The sequence below is a fragment of the Uranotaenia lowii genome, chromosome 2 (assembly GCF_029784155.1).
Source record: "Uranotaenia lowii strain MFRU-FL chromosome 2, ASM2978415v1, whole genome shotgun sequence".
Classification (NCBI taxonomy): domain Eukaryota; kingdom Metazoa; phylum Arthropoda; class Insecta; order Diptera; family Culicidae; genus Uranotaenia; species Uranotaenia lowii.
Genome location: NC_073692.1, coordinates 377,890,928 through 377,917,090, shown reverse-complemented (window position 1 = coordinate 377,917,090; position 26,163 = coordinate 377,890,928). Strand labels below are relative to the sequence as shown.

The following is a 26,163-nucleotide window of genomic DNA, read 5'->3' as shown; positions in this document are numbered from 1 at the left end:
CGGGGAGTCGAGATGCGAACTTGGAAGAGTACGGTTCGGTCCAATCAACGTCGGCCCAGCCAGGACGGCCGCGTTCGGTGGTGGTACGCGAAACAGCCAGGTGGTCTGTGGATTTGCAACGGAATCGGCAAAGTGAAGGGGATAGCACCCGGTGGCAGCAATATCAACAGTCGGGTCGTTCAGCAGCTACGAGACCGGAACAGCCAAGGCGGCTGTCTACTGTGTCGTTGCCGGAAAAGCCCATGCGGTTCCTCCTCAGTGGTCAAAGTCGGAGCATGGACCGTTCAACAGTGCCTGGAAGCGGAAAAGCTAGGTCGGCGAAACCGGAACAATTCGGCCAGCGAGTCATTCCTGAATTGTCGGGGCCATTGGGTATCTGGCCAATCCACGACGGCGCAGCCTCCGCAGTGCCATTTCGCAACGACGTCAGCAGCGGAAACGGCAGGAGCGAGCCAGCCAGCTCCGAGTTTCGCGCCCAAGGTGGATCGAGGTTCCGGATGGAGGGAAATCACCGTGTTCATGTCGCAACATTGTGAACCGTCCGACGAGGCAGAACTGTGAGTAACACGCTTTTTAAAGGGGTAAAATGTTGCCAATATAATCTAAATTAAAACAAATAACAATCTTTTTATTTTGTGGGACCGACCACCAAAATGCTCTCAACAAAAAACAAAAAACAAAAAAAAAACTTAAAAGAAAAGGAGACAAGGATGAAAAAAGCTATGTTTAATGGATTGTTAAAAAAGAAGAGAAAATTAACTTAACTCATGCGAGGTAAGGTGTGAGAAATGATGAAAAGAAGAAGTTATCGATAGACAGCTAAAAAAAAATTATTAACAATTTTTAAGATAAGTTAACCACCGTTTATTGATTTTTGTAAATTTATTTTCGGCATATCGGTGAAATTTATATTCTTGAAGAAAGAATATCAGAATTGAAAATTGATAAAGAACAATTATTAACAATGACTGAGAGAAAAAAATGAGGTATAGGTTTAAGTCATAAATGAAAAATTTAAAAATTCTGCCAACACTTCGTTGGTAATAATGAAAAGTGCTTAATGGATTGAAAAAATGTTTGAGTAATTTAAATCGGAATTTGAAGTTCTAATGGATAATCAGAGCGAAAGTTTTTGTAGGTGAGTAAATTGGAAAATGATATGAATTCTTACTTGTTCTAGTTTGTTTTCGAAATTCTGCCGACGTGTTTTATTTAAGAACTATTTTATTTTTTAATTTAGAAAAACATATAAGAAGGTACAACTTGAAAAATGAGATAGATTTTTCCAAACAAAACAAAAAAAATTGAAAAATGTGTAGTAAAGACTAGTTAGTAGAAGAAATTTTAATATCTAATAGAGAATAGTAGAAACGCAGAAGAATACAGAAATCTGATTTGAATTTTATCAATTGGCATTGCTGGGTATGTAGAATTAGGCAGGAAACCCATTTCTTATGATTCTGCCTTAATCGTTTATTTATATAAACTTAACGATAATCAAATTGATCGCGAAAGCCGTTAAAATTTAAATCGTTAAAGATTATCTTTCTACAAACGGTGAAAATTGATGGCTTTATAGTGGCTTGAGCACGGATGTGAAAGGAGTTATAATAAATATCTCTCTCACACATAAAGAGATCGCCGACCTTCGTTTGTTTTGAGTGAAGTAGCCGCTAACCAGTTGAATAGAGAACATTTTTGAGAACGGAAATGTTTCAGTACCATACCATTTTGTGTTCTACCTAAATGTCGACACGTTGAAAAAAAAAAACGAAAAACGAAAAATTATGAATCAATATGTGCAATCTGGAAGTTGAGATGGATTGCTTAGAAAAAAAAAAGAAATTATAAACTCTACCGACGAAAAGTAAGATAAAAGATGTTATTAAACCAAATCGACTTTTTGATGGATTACTACATAAAGAACGACAAATTGTGTATTTGGAAATACCGATAACGAACTAGTCAAATTGTAAAGAAGTAAAACAATATTAATTTACAAACATTTTGATTGTTTGAATATTTGCCTAACATATAAGATTTTTTTTAATATTAAAATGAATGCTTAAGAGACTAAAGAAATGATGAAAAGATCAAAACTCATTGAATACGTACACATTTAATGGTATATAGAATTGAGAAATATTAAATGCTTTCAGATCGAACATAGGATTTTTATTAAATGAAACGTAGAAGTAATTGAATAAATGGCAAGAAAATCGTTAAGCTATTGAATTTAATTTTTAAGCTAATACGTGTTAAAATATGTTTAATCGAAAAATTCTAGATGTCACGTGTGCTTAAATACTATCATTCAGGAAGGTTTTTGCTGTTGACTTTACTGAGAATAATTATATGATAAGTTCGTAATTTATTATTAGGTAGCTAGGTAATGATGATATTAAAAATTCAACCTGTTCAAAATGACAAAGTTGTATACACTTTTAAATGCAAATGATAATCGTTTTTTAATCAGATTTTAGAGTTTCCAATCCTAAAGTTAAATCCAAGTTCAATGGTGCGTTTGAAAAGAAATTCTTAAACTGTAGTTTAGATTTTAAAGTGTCCATAGTAAAAGTCTTAAGTAAAAATATTTTTTGTAATTCAAGCAGCTATAAGTTCGTGAGTTTTAAAGTCTTGAACATTTTTGCAGGTGCTAACATTATAATGTTTTGCAGATATTTGGCTGCATTCTTTATAAGTTTACACACAATATAGTTTTAACGAATATACTAGCATATAGAGAGTAGGCGAGGAGGCAGATGTAGGAAATAGGAATGGTTAGAAGAATTGTATATAAATAATACTATAGATGATTGAGGTGAATTGAGCGTGAGTATGTAAAGCGGATTAGGTCAAACGAGTAGCCCGTTAATCTTCGATAGCTGCAAGCGTGTGAGTGAACATAAATGAACTCCTGAGTGTCGTATCCTAAGCAAATAGTATTAGGAGGACGAAGCATGTTGTGTGTGTCTCTGCGTATCATGCGAATTGATGAATTGGTGTGCGTGAAGCTGATCCTTGGAACGGTAGAGGAAAAAGCTGAATAAGGCAGTTGAGAAAAGACTTTTGATGACGATAGACGCGTGAAAAAAAATTGAACAAATTTGAACGACTAAAAATGTGTTCTCCAGAAACCTGTCCGGTCACTACACAATACAATTTACTACTTAAGTAAGGTATGAAATCATTGAAAATCTGAAATAAGAACAACTCAGTAAAGATAGATATCTGAAGTCAGAATTTCAGAAAGCTTTCGGAAAGCTCAGGAATTTGTATTCGGAATCCTGATTAACGAAAGCGACGAATGATAATAAAACTTTAAAATGCTTCTCAAACAATTTAAATTTGGAATATGCGAATGGTTGTGTAGTTTGTGTTTTATCGGTTTTATCCATTTTCCTTATTGTTGGACCTGTATTCAAATAGTTCCAGAAACAAAACAGAAAAACTTTCTCTGAATGTTTGTATTTTTTTAAATTAATAACATTTAACATTTTTAACTTTCATTACAGTTAAAAAGTTAGTACTTACCTACTACCGGAAGTGCGGATTGATGACGTTCAACAAATTTACTTAAGCCCGGAAACAAAATTTTAACAAACAACTCAACACTTAACAATGTTCCGTAATGCCAATTTTAAATAATATTCACGTGGTCGCACAACGATATCACCAATTTGATAAATTCTTTTCGAGATTTAATTCTATTTATAAACCAAGCATTTTTTTTAATCTCACACATTTTTTTTCTTTGGGTTTTGATCAGGGGTGTCAGGTGTCCTGATTTATCAGAATTTGTCCTGATTTTTTAGAAACCGTCCTGATTTTTCAAAAACGCTTGAATTGTCCTGATTTTTGGAAAATGGCCCTTAAAATGTCCTGATTTGTCCTGATTTTTAAAAAAATATCCAAATCATAACTAAATTTATTGTTAAATGATGAGAACATCAAACAAATCTTAAATAAAATAGTTTAACCTGTTGAACCATTGAGATTCTTTGATTCAAATGACATTTAAATGAGGTTTTTCGATATTAACTGCAGGCCATCCAAGGTTATTCTCGCTTCAGTTGCATAAATCGAGGCGTATTTAGCACCTATATTTCGCCTTTAGTTATGCAATCTAAGCAGAACTGTATTTTGTTTTAACCAATTTTGTGGTGTCCTGAAAAATCCTGATGTTTTCTTCGCGGTGTCCTGATTTTTGACAAAATGACCTGGCACCTCTGGTTTTGATGGCTCGGGCAAATTTGCCCAACTCGCCTCACACATTAATTTTTTTGGGAAAATATTCACGGAAAAATTGAGTTATTCATAAAATGTGTTACGATTACACCTTCAATATCACTAATTGATTGTTGTTCTAAATTTGAATACCCCCAATTCAGTTTTGAGTAATTTTGGATAGCCAATATACAGATGAAAACTAAAACTCGATTATTCAGCTCTGTATCAAAGTTTGCTGTTGTTGGAAAGCTTTGGACGGGGATGTCAAACAAAGCATACACATTTTTCAAATTCGCTACCGATTGTCACGATGATTTCAATTTTCATAGTTTTTGCATTGAAATTATCGTGAATATCTAACGAAAGGTATGTATTCTTATGATTTTACTTCAATGTTTGACCTTTACTATGATTTCAGGGATATTGTCCAGCACAGTTGCTGAATTCGGATGTTTCCCTTAATCGGTCTTCACAGTAGTCGGAAGAATTCAATTGAATCAATTGAATAAATTTGCCGATGCCAAACAGTTGGCATCCCGGTTGCTCGTTCGGTAAAATGCTTTTTGCGATTTTTCTCTTAATTTTCCGACCCAACAAACCCACTGCGACCGTCAGTTTGCCCGCACCGAGAAAAAAACATTCTCGCAGCCAGTGGTGTCATATATACAGATTTTTCTGTATTATACAGATTTTTCAACGTCAATACAGATAAGATACAGATACAGATTTTTATACAGATTTTAAAACATTGATACAGATTTATACAGATTTTTTAGAAAAAAAAATAAAATCAATTGTTGATGAACCGGTTTCCATGGGCTAACTGAGTAATTTTTTTTGAATCTTTATCTTTCTAACTGCAGTGTACCGTAAATGCTTGCAACAGCACACATAATTTATCCAGACCTTCAATTTCTAGTAGTAAGCTTTTGTGACGACTATAACCATGTACTTATCATTTATTATAGGTTAGTAGGAGCTTCAATAGTCTTTTTTTCTCAACAGCATAATTGAATTGTTTTAAACAGCGAATGATAGCCCCTCAAACAGAGTACACAAATTTTGATAATCAAATTAGTACAAAATCTCTTCTTCTTAAGTTTGATATCTATAAAGTAGGGTGGTATTTAAGATTATTACTTTAAGAGAGTTTAAAAAATAGATTGGGGATCATATAGAAAATTCTAATTTCAGATTCAATTAGGTTGGCATCGTCAGTTTCTTTAATTCAAAACTCTTTTACTGAATAAAAAAGTAGAACACTTATTGAAAGGAGTTGAAGTTCATAAATACAGGAAAAAATTCTCGAGATTCAATTTCGATATTTCATAACGATAGCAAAAAGGATTTGTCTTTACGGTCCATGCACTGATTTTAAATTAACTCATTAATAAAGTTTTATCGACAGAACTTGAAATAAAACGTGTTACATCTCGCAAATCACTGAAGTTAGTATTACAATTCATATTTTTATCTTATTGTGTCGAGTATTATATTGCAGAGTATTGTAAAAATGTTATAAGTATTTATAATTTTTGAGTTATTTTACTAAGTGTAACATTATGCGTGATTTTTCTAAGACGAAACTCTTCGTAGTAAGTCCTAAATGTGGTAAGGATTTAAAAAATAGATTTACAATTTTATCGATAATACATGGCAAAAAATATCTAGCAATATAAGCTCTTATTTTAGATATTAATAGTAGGTTGAAAAATGCATTCAATAAATTAATGCGCTGGCAAAACTACATGACAAATACATAAAAAAAATTGTTTCAATTCAGTCATCGACTTTCTCGAGGACTGCGAGTAATTTTAGCTTCGGAGGAAAAAGTGATAAAAGTTTCCGTTTTGTTATTTTTATTCCAATTAAACAAAAACTGGAAATTTTGGCCTAAATTAGATAAACAAAATAAATCTTTCATATTTCTTGAGGCATGCGTCAAAACGTTTTGTAGACTTCGGCAAGGTTGGGGAATACGTTAAAATCTTCAATATCAAATTCTCAAAGACGTTTTGAATGATGCCAGAAATATATAAATATCATTTAATTTTTTCAAGCGTTGTGTTTCTGAAAATATCTAAGCAAGATATATGAATGATTTATTGTATTAAAGATAACAGAAAGGTTTAATAACGGCTTTACGTATTCATGTGGGTTTATTATTGGGTATTAAAAAAATATTAAAATTTCTATTTAAAACCTGATTGATTTGAATTTAGGAACCCAAAATCTTCCAAAATCAATTAAGTATTAAAACATAGGAACAAAAAATGACTTTCTCTTGTGTTATGTGAATTCATGACTTGAGTTCAATTTTCGTACTTAAGTATACATTTTTGAATTTCACGATTTTAGAAATAAGGTTGAGAAAATTCAAAAAACAGAAATGAGATTCTGAATTCAGAATAACATTCATAGTTATTTGGTTAATTATTTAGAATTAAAACTTAACATCATTGTGCTAAATCTCAAGCATGATACCGTTTCATGTCCCCCCTTGTTCCTTACGGGGTTTTGAGCCTCTGAGATTGAACAACTATGGTAGGAATGAATTTTATAACCCGTTTGACTTATCTTGTAAATTGTTCAACCAAGTGTATGTATATTTTGATTTCAATGTAAGTAAGGATAGTTTTAAGATAAGATTAAGTAATCAGTATGTATGACATTAAATTGCCGTAGACAGTGATCAATAAAAAATTAAATAAATTTCGCTATCGAATTTAATCAATTACAAAAATAGTTTTAAAGTTGTGTGTATTACAATGAAAGGATGCTCAACAAAATGCTGCTCAAATGTGACAAACTTTTAAAGTTTGGGTCTTATGTCGCGGCCAACAAAATTGCAAGTTTTAATCTCGTGTGAGTGAATTAGCCTTTAGTAATATTTTTCACATCTAACAAAAAAAAACTTTCAACTTACATTTTATCACTCCAGATTAAGTTCAATTAATGAAATCAATTGTCAATTTTTGAATAATGAATACGTTAAAACCATTAAAACTGATTTCCAAATTGCATATTAAGCGATAAGCTTACATTAAAAACAATAATAGAAATTTTTGGTCGTTTAAGTTCAAATACAGATAAATACAGATTTTTTAATGAGGCCGATACAGATTTTTTAAAAAACCATCTGACAACCCTGCTCGCAGCAGCCTGGCAGCAGCAGCGCACATTCTCGCGTGATCAGTCGTGCAAGTCGGACGCTTTTTTCATTTACTCGCGCAAATTAAAAGTTTTGAGATAATTGTGAAGACGAACGGAATTATCGAATACTGAGAAAATTTTGAATAGTGAAACGATGAGTGTCTGGAACGGTGCCCCACAGGGGGTACCGATTGAAGATGGGGAAAATTCGAAAGAGAAAAATGTGCAATTGCCAGAAGAATCGGTTGCTAAAATCCAAGATGGCGGAGTGAAAAAACCGTTTGAAATTTTTTCATATAAGGAGAATGATGAAGGGCCGTATAGAGTTGTTGTGCTTAAAATTGAAGAAAGTGATGAAAGTGATGAAAGCGATGTTGGGCTTAATAAAATCTCCGTGGGCAAAGTTCTTAGCCAGAATGGCTTTATGAAGGCGGTGCTAGATATAAAGAAAGTCGGTCGGAATAAGGTGATCGTTTATCTTTCCGATCTCAAGGAAGCAAACCGGATGTGCCATTGCCAAAATTTTGCGCTGCGAAAATTGAAAGCTTATATTGCGAAGGAGTTTGTTACCGTTAAAGGTGTAATTGGAGGCATCCCGTTTGATACTGATGATGAACTCAAAGAGGATCTGGTAAGCGAAAAAGAAATAGTCGAGGTATTTCGTATGTTCCGCCGAGACCAAGGTAAGAAGTTTCCAATTACTAAGGTGGGGGTTGTCTTTCGGAGCAGTCAGCTTCCTCGAATAGTTCGTTTGTACGGCGTTAACATTCGAGTTGAACCATATATATCGAAAACAGTCATGTGCAATAAGTGCCTTCGTTTCGGCCATGTTGCTAAACATTGTAAGGGCAGACAAAGGTGTATTAACTGCGGTGAGAGTCACAAAGGATCCGATGAATGCGAAAGAGAGATGAACTGTGTTCACTGTAACGGAAAGCATAGAGCGACAGAAGTGCTATGTCCAGAGCGAGAGAAGCAAAAGAATATCAAGCGCATCATGGCTAACAAAAACCTTACATATCAAGAAGCGAAAGATGAGTTACGGGTAGCAACAAAAAACGGTTTCAGCATTTTAGCAGATCAAAATGAGTTTCCAACCGTATATGAGAGTTATGCAAAGGCAGTTACGCAATCTAAAATGCCAGCTGCACCTAGTCGTCACAACTTAGGTAAACGTAAACAGGTAGCACCAAACAGGAAGGAATATACTAAAGTAGATTTAGTGAATGAAATAGCCGGAACTAGCAAGGAAAGTGGGGATGAGTCCATTAAGAATAAAAAACGTAGAGCTACATCGCAATTGGTAGTAGCTACAGATGAAATTACGATGGAGCAACATCTGGAATTAAGGAAACGCTGGGAGGATAAATTGAAGGAAATGATTAAACAAAAAGAGTCGTATAGGGCAGTGATGAGTTCTTCATTTCAAAAGCTAACAGAAATTCTTTCGGGAAATGAAACTTCGGGAGCGTATTCTATGATGGTTGAACTATACAAAGCGATCGGTCAGATCCTTGGGATGGAAATAAGCGAAGATATTACGGGAGATATGATTAATGATGAGGAACTTCCGAATACTACAGAATAATATACAAAGTTTAAAAAGAAATAAAAATGAATTGCTGTATGAACTACATTCCAATGAGTTCGATGCAGCTTTAATATCAGAAATCTGGGGAAACCAGGATGAAATAAGCTCTTTGAGTCTCACAGGCTATCATAAAAATTTTAAACCTGAGACATGGCAGAATAGGAGGAGGAGTTGGTATATATTTAAAAAATTGTTACAACTTTTTGGATCTTACACTGAGCACATATGACCTATTTGAGGTAGTTGGAATAAGCATTCCCAGTTTGAACCTCAATATAATCTCTGTCTACATAAACCCCAGAATAACAAATTCTGAGCTTACTCAGTATTTAAACTGTCTGTTCAGAGAAATAAGTGGACTAAGCAATGTGTTAATTGGAGGAGATTTCAATTCTCACAACACAGTTTGGGGTTGCGACTCCACAAACCATAAAGGGAGTCTAGTCTATGATATCGTGTGTAATACACCATATTTAATACTAAATGACGGAAGTAAAACGTTTAGACCAGCTTCCGTGAATATTACTCCCAGTGCACTGGATTTAACCTTATGTTCCCCGAGTCTCTTCAATGGGTGTCTTTGGCAAGTAAAAGATCACAGTCTAGGAGGGTCAGGTCATTTATTAATTGAAATTGAAATCTCTACAGTAAAAGCGAAAAAAGATCGGCTTATTTATAACAAAACTAAAATAAATGAGGAACTAACGTCGATTCAGCCTGAGGATTTCTCCTCATTTGAAAATTTTGGGAAATTGGTCCAAGAATCATTGAAACGCAATTCTGGCATAAGCACCTATAAACCTAAATATTATTGGTGCGACCAGCTTACTGTTCTCTACAAAGAGAAACAAAAAGCAAGAAGACAATTCAATATGGTTTCAAATGAAACGAACCTTATACAAATGAAAAAGGCTGACGCTAAGTTTCTTCGTCAAAAAAAAGAATTTATGAAGGAAAAGCTTTCTGAAATTACAAAAGACATCGATCCACGAAATACTAAAGCCAACTGGTTGTTAGTACGACGACTCAAGTACAATGAAACGAATAAACCCAAAAATAATAAAATCCTAATTTCTAAAGAAAACGCAGAACAATTCCTCAGAATCAATTTTGGACCGACTGTTGATATAAGCCAGATACAAGAAAACTCGACACCTATAACACCCCAAAACAGAATTCTGTTAGAAGAATGGAACCAAATAATTAACAAAAAGAAGAAAACCTCAGCACCGGGCACCGATCGTTTAACTTACGAAATGCTCAAGACTCTAAACACAGAAACTAAGCTGAAGATAGTTAGCGAACTTAACAAGTACCTAGAAAAGGGGTCATTACCAGACTACCTGAAAGAAATCCGTATAGTCCCGATTCCCAAACCAGGTAGGGACCTAAGCAATGTAGCTAACTATCAACCCCCTGGCAACTTGACAGTTCGGTCGAGTTTCGTGTGTCTGCTTCAAAATCGCAGATGTCACTTGTGTGCCGCTTGTTTACATACTTTTTGAGTCATGCATATGGAAAGGGCGCACTATTAAATGTGGTGCGAATCAGGCAAATTCATAACTTTCGAATGAATAAAAAAAAGTTTTTACCGAAATTGTTAATCTTATTCAATATTCTACCGATTTATATAATGTATAGGAACAGTACTTTTATAAAATGGCAAAAGTTCTGCTATAATGTGATTGTTTTGTCATTTTAAAATTTTCATATGCATCGCAGCTTATGGCAATCACTTAATGATTGATGGTGATGCATTTATTGTGCTTGAAATTCTTCAACAGTTTCGGTGGAAGGTAAACTTGTCCCAAAAAACTGCCGGATATCAGTAATTTATTTAAAGCAGCCCAGAACTTTTATACCATATGTAGGATACACAAATTAATGCTCTACTCGTTTTCTTGGACTAAACTTTTGAAAACAGATTCACTGCACATAAAACATAGCTAAAAGTTCCAAATTCAAAACTTTTTTTAGATATTGAATCATTTACAGAAAACATATTTCAATATGCGTCCTTCCGACATGTTGAGTAGCTTGATTTTCAATTTGACAGAACCAGAGAACCAGAAAAAACTGGCACACGCGATTTGTATGGGAAACGTCAAGTTGCCAGGGGGTTGCTAACTATCGACCGATAGCTTGTTTACCAACAATAGTGAAATCTATCAATTCTATCATCCTACGTCGCATTCAAGATCATCTGCAGAGTAAACAAATTTTACCAGATCTTTCTTTAGGATTTAGGAAGCAAAGATCTACCGAAGACTGCCTGGAATTTGTGACTAATCATATCAAAGAAGGTAGAAGACAAGGAAAAGTATGCATAGCAGTTTTCTTTGACTTCACAAACGCATTCAATCACGTAAATGTGAATAAATTGATTACAAAAATGTCCGAGCTGGATTTTGATAAGGATGTTTGCACGTGGATTTATAACTTCTTAAACAACAGGAAATTGATAATACAAACTGAACAAGGTCCTACTTACACAACTATTTCACAAGGTTTACCGCAAGGAGATGTCCTTTCACCGACCTTGTTTAACATTTATACCGCTTTTTTGCATTCCGCAGAAGTCGAAACAGATGTTGTTACAGTACAATTTGCAGACGACTTTGTAAAAATAATATTTGCTGATAGTCAAAACGAAGCTATTCAGAAATCACAACGAGTGATTGAGTATTTCATGGATTGTAGCAGAATGATGGACCTCCAACTGAACCTGAACAAGACGAAAGCTATAATATTTCAAAGAAGACACATTGACTTGAAATTATCAGCTAAAGGTGTAAACATAGAAAATGTAAGGTTTTACAAATATCTGGGAATACTCATTGATCATAATCTTAACTTTGGTATTCACGTAAGGACAATGAAAGAGAAAATAAAAGAGAGGCAAAGCATGTTGAAGATCATTGGAAGTATTAAAAAAGGAGCCACACCGAAAGTAATGATTCTTTTCAATAAAGCTCTCTATGGGAACTATCTTTCATATGCTAGCACAGTATATGCAGACACCAGTTTCTCAAACCAAGAATTATTGGAAGTGACCCACCGTCAGTGCCAAAGAATAGCCACAGGTTGCTCTAAAACAACACCCATAAACACCTTAGCAGCCCTTTCGAATGAGGAACCACTTAAGTTAAAAAGGTACCAAACCACAAAAAAAAGAATCTCTTTACATTTCCGAAGAAAGGATGTAGTATACAAACAATTAATACAACTCGACAAAGAAAACCGCCTAGATAATAAGTACTACACATTCTTAGAAAGGCTATACTTAGATAATATCGAAGAAGTCCAAAGGGTTTACGGACCTTATCATGCCCAGAATGCGCAAGTAGATATACGCCATCACATAGAAGGGATGCCTATCAATAAGAAAAACATGGCTAATGAAACTATTCGACAAATGGGACTGGAGTACTTACGAAACGAATATTGCCTGTGGAGGAAAATATTCACAGACGCCTCCAAGACAAACCAAGGTTGTGGAGTAGGAGTCTATGAAGAGGAAAGTAACATACGAATAAGCCTCAGACTGGATCAGCCAACAAGCATTATGACAGCTGAACTACTCGCGATTCGATGTGCTCTTAAGGAACTTACCAAGCTAGAACGTATGCGAACAGTAATTCTAACAGACTCACAATCGGCGTGTTGGCTGTTGGAATCTCACGTGGAACTCAAAGACTGGGATGAACTAACCGGAGAAATTTGTCAAGATCTCATGGATACTGGAGCCGTGCTGCAATGGATCCCTAGCCATGTGGGTATATATGGAAATGAGCAAGCAGATCTATTGGCAAAACAAGGAGTTGAGAGTAATGCCATTCTAGTAAACAAACTGTGCTGGAATGACGTAGCACGAAATTACAAAAAACAACTGGAAGTAAAAACAAACGAATGGTATAAAAGTTTGGTACAATTGAACAATAAAGGAAAAAAATTCTACGAACTTTTCGAAAATTTCCCCTTGAAACCATGGTTTTGGTTCTCCAAGCTAGATGGCCAACAAATAAGATTATTAAATCGAATATTAGCAGGACATGATTTTTCTAAATACTGGCTCGGTATAATGAAAATAGAGCAATCAGAAAAATGTGAGCTTTGCGATAAACCGGAGACTACTACTCATTCGTTATTTGAATGCGTTAAGTACACCCACGTACGCAATCACTTCGATTGGGATAACTATAAAACCCTACCACAACTACTCCAGCCAAATAATGGAATTATTAAGGAGGATGAACTAAAAAACATTCTCAAGTTTCTTCAAATGGCACATTTGGATGTGTAACGAAAAGTCGTTACAAAAGCATAACAACTAAGCTAGTTGGCGGATATGAGGCATAGTTCCTCAAGCCATAATCACTCAAACTACAACAACAACAACAACAACAACAGCAGCAGCGCAGCCATTCATTCATTGCGGGGCTTTCAGATCCACAATGAGTGATTGATAATTTTCGATTTTTACTTGTCCGTTTCCGGGGATTTGTTGTGTCGTTCCCAGTGTTTTTAGATCCCGCCGAAAACTTTATCACGATGGGTGCCCGACCAGATTATCAGGAGCTGCACAAGGATTTGTAAGTATCCACCTAGAATCTTGGATTTGCGGCTTCATTTTTGATTCAATTATTTTTTACCTCCCTCCCCTCTGCGCCATGCTGTCGTTTGATTGAGTCGTCGCTAGAGAACCGAAAAAATATGACGCTTTGTTGTTGAACAGTTGCTAGGGTTGACCTTTCTCCGTTCGCTCTGTTTCGATCGATATTTGAAGGATCATCATTGCACTTATGAATATAATGAATATAATATAACGACTCCATATTCAATAGGCTGAAAAAAAAAGGAAATCCGCGTTCATTTTTATAAGAAACTTTCCAACGAGGCGTTTTTACAAATCTTATCGTTCAGATTAAAATAAATCAAAATAAGATTTAAGTAGACGTTCCGTCTTCAAAATCCCTATATAGGATTAAAAAAAAATCATCCACTTGTTTATTTTAAATGTTTCATAGCAATAAGGAAATAATTAGTAAAAATGTTTACTTTCTTTACGCGTATTGCGTACAAAAAAAACTTATAAAAAGTTAGTATTATTTGTAGAATTTGAATCTAGACATGGTGAAAACATTAAATTTTCCTTTCTTCCAACACCTCTTTTCAGTTTATAAATAAAGATATTTATCATTACAGCTTAAACTTACATTCAATTTCACCATCTCATCTATTTATTTTTAGGGATCTTTCCATGGTGCGAACAATATGTCGTCTATGCCTGAAGACTAAAGGCAAATTGGAGGAATTATTCTTTTCGAGTGTGGACGACACATTAGTGGATCAGATCTACGAATGTACATCAATCAAGGTAATCAGTACATTCTTGGATCAAAATTTACATTAAGTGTTTAAACTCTTCCTTGTAGATGATTCCAGCCAGTGGAATAGTTTCCTCAATATGCCCGACCTGCAAACTCAACTTGAAGCACCTGGCAAAATTCAGGGAGCAGTGCATTCGATGCGAGGAAATATTTCAAAGCAAGCTGGATAAAACAGAAAACATCACAATAGAAGTCGTACCGGACATTTTCGGTTTGCACAGCGACGAGGAAACGGATGATGCAATCGAAGACGTCGATAATTCTTCAATGATCACAAGTTTCAAGCGCGAAGGTAGCTGGCATGAGGACATCGAAGATACTGTCGGTAGTGCTGTGGTTGTTAAAGGATCTCCCGCAGCAATCGCTTACCAAGACACCAGTTCAACAGAAGAGACTAGTCTAAACATGACCTTCGATCACGGTGACAAGAACTACACTTTGGTACCTCCATCGGATATAGATTTAAAAGCTCTGGTAATCTACGTCAAGGACAAGAAACACTGGAGATGTCCTCACTGTGACAAACTGTTCGGCCAGTCCGGCAATCTCAAGGCCCACATCAACACCCACACCGGCTACCGGCCGTATACCTGCAATCTCTGCAACAGATCATTTGCCCAAAAGAGCAATCTCAACTATCACATGAAGGCTTCCCACGATCCGACGCGCCCCTTCAAATGTAACGAGTGTGACCGGGCCTTCGGCACCATGGATCAGATGGTGCTGCATTTAAAAACGAAACACGAACAAACCAATGGGACCCCGAAACCGTTGCCGGAGAAAAAGTACAACTGCCCCTTTTGTAGCAAATCGTTCTCGCAGGGCTTCAACCTGAAACTACACATCAATACTCATACCGGGGAACGGCCCTACAAGTGTAACCAGTGCAACAAAACGTTCACCCAACGAAGCAACCTGAATGTCCACTACAACAAAAGCCATCGGGACAAACCGGTCTGAAGGTGACGCTTAAAGGTTTCAGAAACGGATAAAAACGTAAAATGATGCGCGTTCAGGTTTGTGTCTTCGAGTGTGCGTGTTTTTATTTTTCAACTGTCCCCTTTCAAAAGTATTGACTATGATTCGCACCTGAATGTAAGTAGACTCTATCGGAGCTCCCATAGGTAATTCTAGCGTTTAAGAAAGCATAATAACCTTTTTTCCCCATTGCAAGTTGTTAGATTACTCAGCGTGAAACTCAGGAACAAATCTTTTTCTTTTTTTAATCTGTGAACGTCTATGTTTAAAGTAGGTATATTGTTCACGTAAAATTGTATACTCTTCTTGACGAAATTTAAAATGACATGGATTTTAAATTTAATTTGCATGGAACATGAAACTTTCATGAACAAAAAGCAACATTTTTCACTTTTTTTCTTGCTGCGAATTTTATTGAAAAGTCAAACATATCAGGATCTGATTTGGATTTGAATTCTCATTTCAGCATCAGTTTTTGTAACTCAGAACTTCGTTGCTGATCTGTTTAGTTAAAGTCCACATTTAACTTTATACTTGTCGCTATTGTTCCAAAATACAGTGAATATAACTAGAATTGTGCAACCGTTGATTTGAGGAACGTGGAAAAGAAAGCCTACTGACATTGACTTATTAATTTATTCTGATAATAGCTAGGTTTCCCTAAAAAGATTAATCGTAGCCAGATTCAGAGCACGGGTTAGGAACCTTACGATGGCCTGGTGCTATGCGCCAAATGATGTTGCCGATTTGTAGGAAAAAGAGCAGTTGAACAGCATGGTTGAGAAAATTCCGAAGCGTGAGATTAAAATTCATTTGAGCGACTTCAACGCAAAGATCTGCATTTTGAACAACTCTTCGGGTGGCACGGATAGCGATGGCTAACATGATGAAGCAATAATGGCATCAACTCGGAAGCGTCCTCGCCCTCGCTGACTGAAATAGAAGCGACAATCTAAGACATGAAATCCAAGCACAAATGTTGCACCGTTGTTTGCTGACATCTGGGATACTTCAGCATTCTCGGCTGACTGGATGCAGGGTATTCTCGTAAAAGTCTCGAAGAAAGGAGACCTGGTAGCTTGCGGTAACTGGCTTGTCATAACTCATAGCCTTGATCTGATAGACGTATCAGTATCATGCATTTTCGTGTGAAGTTCTACACGATCTACGGTTCTTGTCCGATCCAATCCCGGTAATTGCTGAAGTGAGATAAGGATGTATCTGATCACGGCTACCTACCTTTTCTAATAGTTATGAATGAGGTTTTGACTAGATCGATATACCACAGGATAGACTGTATGCCGAACTGTGGATTACCCTGGAGTCCTTCGACAATGGAGCAGCTAATCGACCTTGACCTGGCTGATGATATTGTTTTTCTCGCCCAAAGACATCCATGGTATCTGCAGATATGCAGAGCAAACTCGACGACCTCACCGAAAGCTCCACCAAGGCAGCAGATCTCGTAAATGTCGGAAAGACCAAGTCAATGGAAATCAACACAGAGAAAATGTCGGACAAACTACAAAAGAAGTAGTCGACTACATCTGAATCCTCAGTATAGCTCTGTGGTATAGCCTCTCGCCTTATTTGAAGATTCTTAAAAGGTTGTCTTTCACCTTTTAAGAAGCTTCAAATTATTCCACCTTCCACTTCCAATTCCACCTATTACGAAGCTTCAAAATAAGGTGGAAGACAACCTTTTAAAGAGCTTCAAATTAGGCGAGGCTATCTATACTGAAGATTCAGTGATCTTAAGAAACTAACCAACGAAAGCTATCAGTTACATTAGTTGACTTTATTCTAAATATCAAACTTGAAATGTTTGTAAATTTTTTTTTACTCAATTACAATTTAAGATTCGGTACACAATGATGAGACCATCTCGCCCCTACTTTACTTGTCTTTCTTTTCCGCATTCAGCGAGTTGACGATGCGGTTCAGCTCGTTGGCCACCAGATCGTCCAGCACCAGACCGGTGTTGTCGATGAAGTTGGCCACCGATTTGGTAACGGTAGCCTCCCGCACTCCACGCGCATCCTTAAGCTGAATCGTGAGCTCGTACTTGTCGTCGTACTTGCGCATCTCGGAGCTGGCCTGCCAGCGCTTCTGGCCACCCTTCTCGTCCTTCTGGTTTCCGACGGCAAAAATTCCCTTCTCGACATACGTAGTATAAATGGTCAAAATGCCCATCAGGAAGAAGTAGAAACATACGCACACGATCAGCACCGGTTTCGAGTTGGGGAACGAATACTGATAGTCGTAGCCTAGGGCGACCAAGGCCGTGGTGACGGCCAGGGCACAAATGAAGAGGCGCCCGTCGATAATGGCGTGGTGCTCCCGCATGTTGGTACGACTCAAGAGGGCCGTTTTGACGGAATCGTCCAAGGCGTGCTTCACTGCAGTTCCGTCCCATTTGTTAATTTTGACCGGCTGCAAAAAGGGAAAATTTGTTAAGACTTCTGACGTGTCGCTTTGATGGCTGGTGTTTTACCATTCCGGTGAAAATCGCTACTATTTGTAAAACAATTAACAAAATTCGGCACCTACCTCCTCTTCCTCCTTGTTGGCATTATCGGTTTTCTTCGATTTGGAGCTCATCGTGGGACGTTAAATGCGGAAAATCAGTGCAAATTATCTGGAATGTGTTCGCGGCCAAGGAGAGCGCAAGCGATCGATTTCGGAAGTTTTGACAACTCGACAAACGCCAAGCATAAATTTTTTTTAAAGACGATTGGGCAGTGTTGCCAATTGAACATTTATGAAAAACACATTAAACAAAAATGCTGAAGATGCGAGAAGTAATTAGAAAAAAACCCAAAACTGAGTTATACATAAAAAAAATAACAGATCAGACTTGAGACTATCCTATTTGAAAACAGAAAAAAATGGGGAAAATCACTCAAGTGTCAAATTGTTCTGATTAAATCACAGACCAGTGAGTAGGTAACTCATTTTGTTTCAAAGTGTTCATTGTAAGAACCTTTTTTAGGTCTTTTAGATAGTTTTTCATTGAACAGGTTTGCAAATTATATCAAATTGAGTATGCCTTATGCATTAAACAATAGTTTTGTTAATTTTGTTTTGTTCCGGCGTCAATTTTTGTCTTGAAAGACTACACAGCAATTTTTATTTTGTTTGAAATTTGGCTTGTTTTTTCCCGCTGACTTTCCAGCAATTTCGATTGCTCGAAAAACAGCAATCGTAGATGCTGGTTTCCAATAATTCAAATAACTGGAAAATCAGCAATCCAGATTGCTGGAAACCAGCTATTTCTTTCAACACAACCGGCTGTATTTAGTATAAAATTTATATTTCAATTCAATATTAAATGTTGAATACTGGCTGTGCATATTATAAGCAATAAAAACAATTATTTTCTCCCATTTTTCAATAAGGGATATATTTATTTAAAAACACGATATTTTTTTTCTTTTCAATATTCTAACACCGGCTCTGGAGTGGCAGCTTTGTGCCAATGTGTTGATCATCCGCCACCTGTAAAAATAGATTTGATTAGTATTTTTTATAGAATATCTACCTGTCCAATAAAAACTCACCCTTGACTTGATATCTGGTTGCTAGGAAACGAAAATACAATAATTATATTAATCTAACCAAAATTCGTAAACTTGAGTCTCACCTTGCTTACGAAAACAAACAGACTCCAATATAACAACTCTTCTTCTTCTTCTTCTTCTTCTTCGTTTTAGTTTTTTTTTGGCCAGAGAATGGAACTCTATAACACCACTTTTCAATTTATCAACTCGATTGCTGATTTTCCACCAAACTAACAGCAAACGCCGCAGCCCGTGGCGTAGAGGATAGCCTTCAAATCTTCTAAGCTAACGCACAGAGGACAGACGTACAAGCTCGAACAAAAAATCTTCAAAAAAGTGTGTAAAATTTCAAATGCTGACATCCAAAAAATACGTTGAAAATTGACTGGAAACAGTGCCATCTATTGCGCCGTTCAAAAGTTAGCAATCAAATTTTCAACAGCTCAGTTTTCGAAAAGGCGTAATCGTGTATAATCGACATTAATAATTTAACTAATGTCGGTCTAAAATAGACGGGTTCAATTCATTGCTATATAAATGCAATAAGAGTTACTTGTGATTGGGTAGAATGTCATTTCCTTTATTTTATATGGTTTTACATTTTCACTTTTTCAATGAGAGAATCAACTTTCTTTTATATTTAAATTGACGTAACTATTCCGGTTACTATTCTTCATCCATCATCAGATGTCTCCCAGAGTAAGTTCAGTTCAAGTTTCATGGGCTAGCTTGTGTGTCTGTTCTCTGTGGCTAACGGTCGTGAGATTGAATCTCGGTCACGGCATACATAGTACACGTTCTGTGGATTGGTGGTTTTAGCATTTGTAAGATGCTAGCCATCATATCCTCGAAAGTTGTACACACAAAACTTTCGAGGCTCCACTTAGCAAAAATGAGCTGTTACTTTCCGTTAGCAAAATTTTTTTTTTTACTGTTGAGTTAGCACTTTCCCAAATTGTCATGACTTTTGCTCAATTTGAGTAAAAATAACCAATTTACTACTAATTTAAGCATTTGAAGTAGCATGGACTCAAACTTTTAGCCTGTGCTCAAACCACGTTCTTTATGTGCTCAAATTTTAGAAAGGCGACACAGGCGGGAACCTGTCAGATTATTCTTGTTTTTGTTTTGCACCGCGCGCGGGTAAAAAGATTTTTGTTCCGCTCCTCGGTTTTTCGTCGTTTAATTTGAATTTGGTAAGTAGTACATAAAATAGTGGTTAAAAGGAAAAAATAACAGAAATATTAAGCTTTCCAATCCTCAAATCGGCATCGACTAACCAGGTTTCCGAACTTTTCCAGGATCAACAGCAGCTCGTGTTAGGGAATGCTGCAGAAGTAGCCGCATTCTCCCTCCAGCGGAACGGTTACCGGTTCGGTAATCAGTGGAAAATCGCGGAATTCTAACGCTGCACATACCGGTACACGATAACCAGAAAGGAGGAGAAAAGTGTGAAGCGCAAAACCGAACCCGGAAGCAGCAGTAGAGGTTCCGCCAGGTGGTGTGGTTTACCTGTTGGTGATCAGTGTTTCTTACTATCAGCTAGCAAAAAAAAAAAAAAAGACTGTCTTCCTATTATAGTTTTATTTCTATTCTATAAGATCCTAATATGAAATGCACTTAACTAAATTATTTCTGTTTTTCAGATTTCATTGGTGGAGATGTATAGTAAAAGCTTCAAGAACGCGATGATGGAATAGTCTTTTCGAAACTCGCGGAGTGATGCGAACAAAAATAAAAGAGAAGATAAAAAATCAAATCTCACTTTTTAATATTTGAAAACCTTTCCTTTGAAAATAATTTAATTTTGGATTTTACTCAAATTCTAGCAAACGTTAGAAAAATAAATTTTGCTAAAATGTTAGCAAACAAAGGTTTTTGTTTGCTTGAAAATTAGTAAACATTCAGTCAGGACACATTTTGCTATTTTGCTAAAATTTTAGTAGAAAAAAATTGCTAAATTAATTGCTAACTTTCTAGCTGGTCAAATTTGAGCAAAATTTTGCTAATTTTCGGCCTCGAAAATTTTGTGTGTACGCTTAGAGTTAAGTAAAAAGGAATCTCTCCGAGGAAACATCAAGTTTCATTGAGATCCTGTGTGTGTTTGTGTTCGTCAAAAAAACTAGATCAATTGCTGGAAAGTCTAGCAATTTGTAAACCGATTGCTGATTTTTCAGCCAAAATGACAAGAACACAACCGAATGCTGAAAAATCCAGCAATTAGAAAACCGATTGCTGGTTTCCAGCAAAAATTTGGATTGCTGAACGTTTCCAGCAATTTTTTTTTGCTGGAAATCAAGGCAAAAATTTACAGTGTAAGGAATATTCAGAACTCAAATTATGACTGCATCTGATCGTTGTTATCTAAAAAGGGATATTTTTTTCTTTTTTAGATTACATAATATTTTCGTGTATTTGCTTTCTAAAACTGGCAACCCTGCTTGCGTTCGGTAAAATCAGAAACGTCAGACGTCTGCAGAACATAAATTGGAAACGAGCCTTGATTTTCTGTGTTTGTTTTCCTTTCTGCAGGATCCTTCGCACGCAGAGGACAAAATTTTTCTTCTAAGCGCAGCGAGCTGCGTTTTTTTGCCTGCTACAGTTTCTCAGGAGATTTCATCGAAAACCCAACGCCGCACACGAGCCAAAACTACCGGTAGCAGTATTAGAAAACATTACCATCGAAAAAGCAAGCCAAAATAGTCGCGTTCATTCACCCGGAATCTATTCAAGACAACGATTATTCACTAGCCAGCAACGAAATTTGCCACCACCGCCATGGGAACCGATGATGTGGCCCGAAGCGAGAAAATCCGGGATGGATTTCAGATGTAAGTTGCCTTTTGCTTATTTTTTTTTTTCATGCGTAACTATTTTAAACTATATTTTGTATATCAACAGCAACTGGCTCATTCTGCGGGACGCCGATACCGGAAAGATAATCTGGCAGGAAAATAAGGACTTCAGCTGCCCGGATACGGAACACGAAGCGCGGGTTCCGGTGAAGATTCTGGACTTGAGGGCCGTCTCTCGGGAGATTAATTTTAGCACCGTTGAGGCGATGGAGAACTTTCGGCTGGATCAGAAGGTATAATGTAAAGAGGGTGGAGGAGGGAAAGAAAGGGGTTGGCTGGGGAAATAATAATGATAATTGGGGCAAGGTTGCATGCTCATCTTTTCTTTTTTCAGCTAGATAGGATATTAACAATTAAGGGGTCACGAAAGCTAAAACTGTAATGAGTTCTCTAAAGTATCCATTAGTAAAGGATTAGGAAATGTGTGACGCATGCCATCGATGACGTATTTTTATTTCTAATTCTGATTTGAACATCGTTTACTACATGTTTTTCAATTTTCTCGAAATTTTCAGAATCAGTTTCATTGTTTCTTTGCCTACACAAATATTGCCTGAGTGCATTCATGACCTGCATTTCAGGTAAATTTTGATTTGATAGTATAAACTCAGGCGTTTCCTCCTGTACTCAGAAATCGAGCCGTTAAAAATTCACATGGAACGTAGGAAATATTTTAATATTCCCACTGTTCCTCCGTAGGTCCTCTTCAAGGGTCGCATCATGGAGGAGTGGTTTTTCGAGATGGGCTGGGTCAGTCCCAACACTACCAACACCTGGCAGTCGACAATCGAGGCGGCCCCCGAATCGCAGATGATGCCGGCGAAGGTCCTCAATGGAAACGTAACGATCGAGACCAGCTTCTTCGATGGCGATACGCTCATCAGCAAATCGGTGGTCCGGCTATACTACGTTTAGGTCTATGGTAAGTCAACCTTTTTCTTCATTATTGCGTGTCCCGAGAAAATTCGGATACGTGGATTAGAGTACAATATTGATAAGATAGTTCCAAATTGGCTCTAGTCGCAGTATATTCTTAAAAAAAAACAAAAACCGAGGAAAGCGCCGATCGATTCAGTAGATCCCAGGGATTTCTCTTCACGTATTTTCCGAGCTTCGCCATTTGCACACCGACCTGACAATGTTTAACTTTCTGCGGCGTATTTTAGCAAGCTTACCCAACTAGTTGTGGACAATGTTACTAGTATTCGACTATTCAAAACTGCATTTACTCTGTACGGACTAATGTTAAGGGTAACATCAGCAACGGAAAAAATCTTAACTCGTAAGATAGGTTTTGCTTTTAGTTTCGCATATCGATGAAACTTTTTTTTGATGTTCTGCAACTCCCGCCGCCGTTCGATTTATGCTATCAAATTATGAGGAAAATAAATCTCGTTTCGTGTTTTTGTATTGCTTAGAACAATACAAATTCGTGACACAAGTTTTTTGTGTATATTTATATTTTTTAAGCTTTAAAATTAAGTATGAATAAAATTCAGTGTTCTCATATTTAAACAAAAAGAGTGACTTCAATCAACTAAAATGTTCCGAACAGAATTAAAAAACAAATTAAACTTAACAAGAGGACATCGGTTTCAACAAAGCTTCTAGGCAAAGCTTCCAACCTTTGGCCAATTCGCGTTGTGGGTACAGATCGTCGTACAGCTGCAGAAATCCTTTGAGCAGATCCAGTCGTTCTTCGGCATTGGGTTGTTGATCGATGGTTTCCAGCTCTCCAGCCAATTCCCGATTCTCTTCCAGATCGTCAAGCTTCGGGTAATCGAGAGTGCAGCCCAAGCACTCACATTCGAAATCAAACTCAGCCTGTAGCTGTTTGCGGCGTTCGTCTCGTGCCGTGGTGTCGGTAGAGCCTCCCGGACTGAAAAGTATAATGAAGATTGGTGTAGTAAAAATATTGATTGTCTTGATCAAATCCAAAAAAAGGGACATTAAACTCAATAAATCGTTTTTGAAATAGGTAAAATTATCTTCGATAAATCCGGTTCGGGTCGATGAATCCTCAAAACAGCTACTTACAGATAGCAAACCAGCACCTGCTCTCCTCCATCGATCGGTCGCTTGGCCAGTAGAAGCGAACATCGCCCACCGATGAAAACGCGTTCAGCATTCGGTGCACAGGAATGGTTAACCATTCGCAGCATCGGATACACGCTAGTAATCTGAGGTGCACCTTGATCGCAATATTCTTTCACCCGAAACAGTAACCCGTACAGGATATCTCTCAATCGATCGTGATCCTGTTGGTTGATGAGACTAGCGATTGAGTTGTTCTCTTCGATGGCAACTTTATAGATCAAAACCGTTAGGAACTGAGTCATTCCGATTCCGTTATTATCGCCTGACTTTTTCTGTTGTTGTCCGACACACAATACGTGCCAGTGAATGTCGGCGTTGTTTATGAGTTGAGGGTTCCGAAACCCTTTGAGGTCGTTTTGGTATCTTTGCCAAAATTTATCACGATTCTGAAACAGTTCAGATGCAAATCTGAGGAACACACGAAATGCCAATCTAAACATATCGACAGGTCTGGGTCCTCGGAATAGATACTGAAGATCCTGAACTATTTCGCATTCAAATTTGTGGTACATTGAAAATGCTTCATTTTTGCACAGTTCAGAACAGTACATGACTTCGGTGCAGGAACTACAAGGAATCATTGCTTGTGTTTTGTTACACCCACATCTATCACATGTTTTGAAGTTAAACCCCTGCTCCACCACCAGAATTGATGGGTTTTCTTGAAAAAGGATGTCCCCAACATTGCCGTTCTCTCTGAGAACCACTCCCTGGCCATAATTGGCAATTTCTCTGACCTCGACTTTATCCAAAGCATTCTTATCATCCAACTCCTCTTCCACTTCCTGACCATCCTCAAGCAACTTCACACATTTTTCCTTTCGTTCTAACAACTTTTCCAATTTATCCTTGGGGTAGTTCATCTGAGCCAGCTCGATATTTTTCACACAAGCGTGATACTTTTTCTGCTGGAAACAAACAGCCGAACGATTAGCATAGGCCAATCCTAGCTCTTCGCTTCCTTCCGGGGCGGCACAGATAGCCATATTGTATTCAGACAATGCTGCCCCCATGTGGTCCATACCCTTCCGGTAGGTTTCGTTAGCTTTCTGGCGAAGTTCCTTGGCACGGGTGGGATCCTTGGGGCAAACACTTTTTTCGAACGGCCACATCTCCCGTCGGAACTGTCCGTCGACTTCGGACAGATGGGTGGCCGGTTTGCCTTTTTGTGCTATGATCCAGGATGTTGAAAGGCCAACCGCCGGGCAGGCCAACTGTTTGACGATATCTGGACGAATCATGGCCTTTTTAGGGTTAGATTTTTTGGAAAAAAAAGTTATTTTCAGTTTTAAAGTTATAGGAAACGAAGTTAATCTTACTAAAATTGTGAAAAATCACTCAATAAATTCGAGGAGCGGGTGAATCGAGCCAATCTAAACAAAAATCAGCACTGATTTTGCCGGCTGTGGACGTGGAGTGGATGTATGCGTGTTGATTTGACTCGGATAGGGTGGTTGCAAAATCGTTTTATTCAGAAAAGTTATGAGTTCGGTGGATTTGATTAAAGAGGTTTTTAACTTCGATCGGAGCTTGTGTGCCGGAAATGTGCTGAAATTTGCATTGCTCCAAAGTTGATATGTTTGCTTTCCCGTCACTGGCATAATAAGAGTATTAAAACTTCACATTTGGTTAAATGGGATGAATAAACCCAAGAGGCTTAAAATCCCAAATAAAACAACAAAACAAACAAACATTTGGTTAAGTGAATGGTAACGTGAATCGCGTGAATCCAAATCAATTTCCCTGATGTAGTTCAAACCGAACGTTCGCTGCTCATAAGGAACCTATAAGTTAACTTACGTTTCTAGGGAATAATGACCCTGGCTCGGGCTTGTGATATAGCTCAGTTGGCAAGTCTGTTGTCTCCTGAGCCGATGTCCGCGAGTTCGAGCCCAAGAGTAAACATCGAACACAGTTGTACCGGATAAGTTTTTCAATAACGATTCGCCAACTGCAACGTTGATAAAGTCGCGAATGCCATAAAGATGGTAAAACGACTATAATCGAAACAAAAAAAAAAAAAAAAAAAAAATGACCCTGGCTGTTAGCCTCCCAAAAAAAAACTTACGATCCATTGAAAAGCCGGTGTGTCTATTTCGAGGTAGGTACTATGAGAGAACCTGAGGCCCATAAAGTTTCTCCAAAATTATGTGTAAAAAGGTTGACATGAAGCTCGTCAATTCCATGCTAAGAATTGTTCCGAACCACTTTGATGGTGCTGATCACCAACCTCATCTCACTCCAAACTCCAACCATTGCAGTTGGACCGTGTCCAAATGCGATATTAAGTACCTAGGGGTGTGTGTAAG

At 37.3% G+C, this 26,163-nt stretch overlaps 4 protein-coding genes and 1 pseudogene across 7 annotated transcripts; 3 read left to right on the top strand and 2 right to left on the bottom strand.

Annotated features, from left to right (window-relative positions):
* The first annotated feature begins 7,537 nt into the window (after positions 1-7,537).
* LOC129743214 (uncharacterized) lies at positions 7,538-8,971 on the top strand. Its single transcript, XM_055735193.1, has one exon. The coding sequence runs from the start codon at positions 7,538-7,540 to the stop codon at positions 8,969-8,971; it is 1,434 nt and encodes a 477-aa protein (XP_055591168.1).
* Positions 8,972-13,381: 4,410 nt separating this feature from the next.
* On the top strand, positions 13,382-15,904 carry LOC129744374 (zinc finger protein 717-like; annotated as a pseudogene).
* A 1,215-nt stretch (positions 15,905-17,119) lies between these two features.
* Positions 17,120-18,057, bottom strand: LOC129744383 (signal peptidase complex subunit 2). The gene is made up of 2 exons (XM_055736886.1): positions 17,893-18,057; positions 17,120-17,775 (listed from the first exon to the last, which is right to left on the bottom strand). Exons 1-2 carry the CDS (start codon positions 17,941-17,943, stop codon positions 17,239-17,241), a joined length of 588 nt encoding a protein of 195 aa, XP_055592861.1. The 5' UTR covers positions 17,944-18,057; the 3' UTR covers positions 17,120-17,238.
* A 3,353-nt stretch (positions 18,058-21,410) lies between these two features.
* Positions 21,411-22,857, top strand: LOC129744384 (probable cGMP 3',5'-cyclic phosphodiesterase subunit delta). Its single transcript, XM_055736887.1, has 3 exons — positions 21,411-21,733; positions 21,804-21,990; positions 22,457-22,857. Exons 1-3 carry the CDS (start codon positions 21,681-21,683, stop codon positions 22,670-22,672), a joined length of 456 nt encoding a protein of 151 aa, XP_055592862.1. The 5' UTR covers positions 21,411-21,680; the 3' UTR covers positions 22,673-22,857.
* Positions 22,749-26,045, bottom strand: LOC129744372 (histone-lysine N-methyltransferase SMYD3-like). Of its 4 annotated transcripts, none has more exons than XM_055736870.1 (3): positions 25,923-26,045; positions 23,795-25,098; positions 22,749-23,636 (listed from the first exon to the last, which is right to left on the bottom strand). In XM_055736870.1, the coding sequence occupies exons 1-3, from the start codon at positions 25,983-25,985 to the stop codon at positions 23,333-23,335; spliced, it is 1,671 nt and encodes a 556-aa protein (XP_055592845.1). In that variant the 5' UTR covers positions 25,986-26,045; the 3' UTR covers positions 22,749-23,332. The 4 variants fall into 4 exon arrangements, with proteins under 4 accessions (XP_055592845.1, XP_055592848.1, XP_055592847.1 ...); XM_055736873.1 differs by lacking the exon at positions 25,923-26,045 and adding an exon at positions 25,655-25,748; XM_055736872.1 differs by lacking the exon at positions 25,923-26,045 and adding an exon at positions 25,193-25,461.
* Between the last annotated feature and the right edge of the window lie 118 nt (positions 26,046-26,163).

Coding starts and splice junctions, on each gene's coding strand:
- LOC129744384 (XM_055736887.1), top strand. CDS start 21,681: ATGGGAACCGATGATGTGGCCCGAAGCGAGAAAATCCGGGATGGATTT. Junction 21,734..21,803: donor ATCCGGGATGGATTTCAGAT/GTAAGTTGCCTT, acceptor GTATATCAACAG/CAACTGGCTCATTCTGCGGG. Junction 21,991..22,456: donor ACTTTCGGCTGGATCAGAAG/GTATAATGTAAA, acceptor GTTCCTCCGTAG/GTCCTCTTCAAGGGTCGCAT.
- LOC129744372 (XM_055736870.1), bottom strand. CDS start 25,985: ATGGGCCTCAGGTTCTCTCATAGTACCTACCTCGAAATAGACACACCG. Junction 25,099..25,922: donor CACCGGCTTTTCAATGGATC/GTAAGTTTTTTT, acceptor AACCCTAAAAAG/GCCATGATTCGTCCAGATAT. Junction 23,637..23,794: donor CAGGTGCTGGTTTGCTATCT/GTAAGTAGCTGT, acceptor TATACTTTTCAG/TCCGGGAGGCTCTACCGACA.
- LOC129744383 (XM_055736886.1), bottom strand. CDS start 17,943: ATGAGCTCCAAATCGAAGAAAACCGATAATGCCAACAAGGAGGAAGAG. Junction 17,776..17,892: donor CCAACAAGGAGGAAGAGGAG/GTAGGTGCCGAA, acceptor CCCTTTTTGCAG/CCGGTCAAAATTAACAAATG.
- LOC129743214 (XM_055735193.1), top strand. CDS start 7,538: ATGAGTGTCTGGAACGGTGCCCCACAGGGGGTACCGATTGAAGATGGG.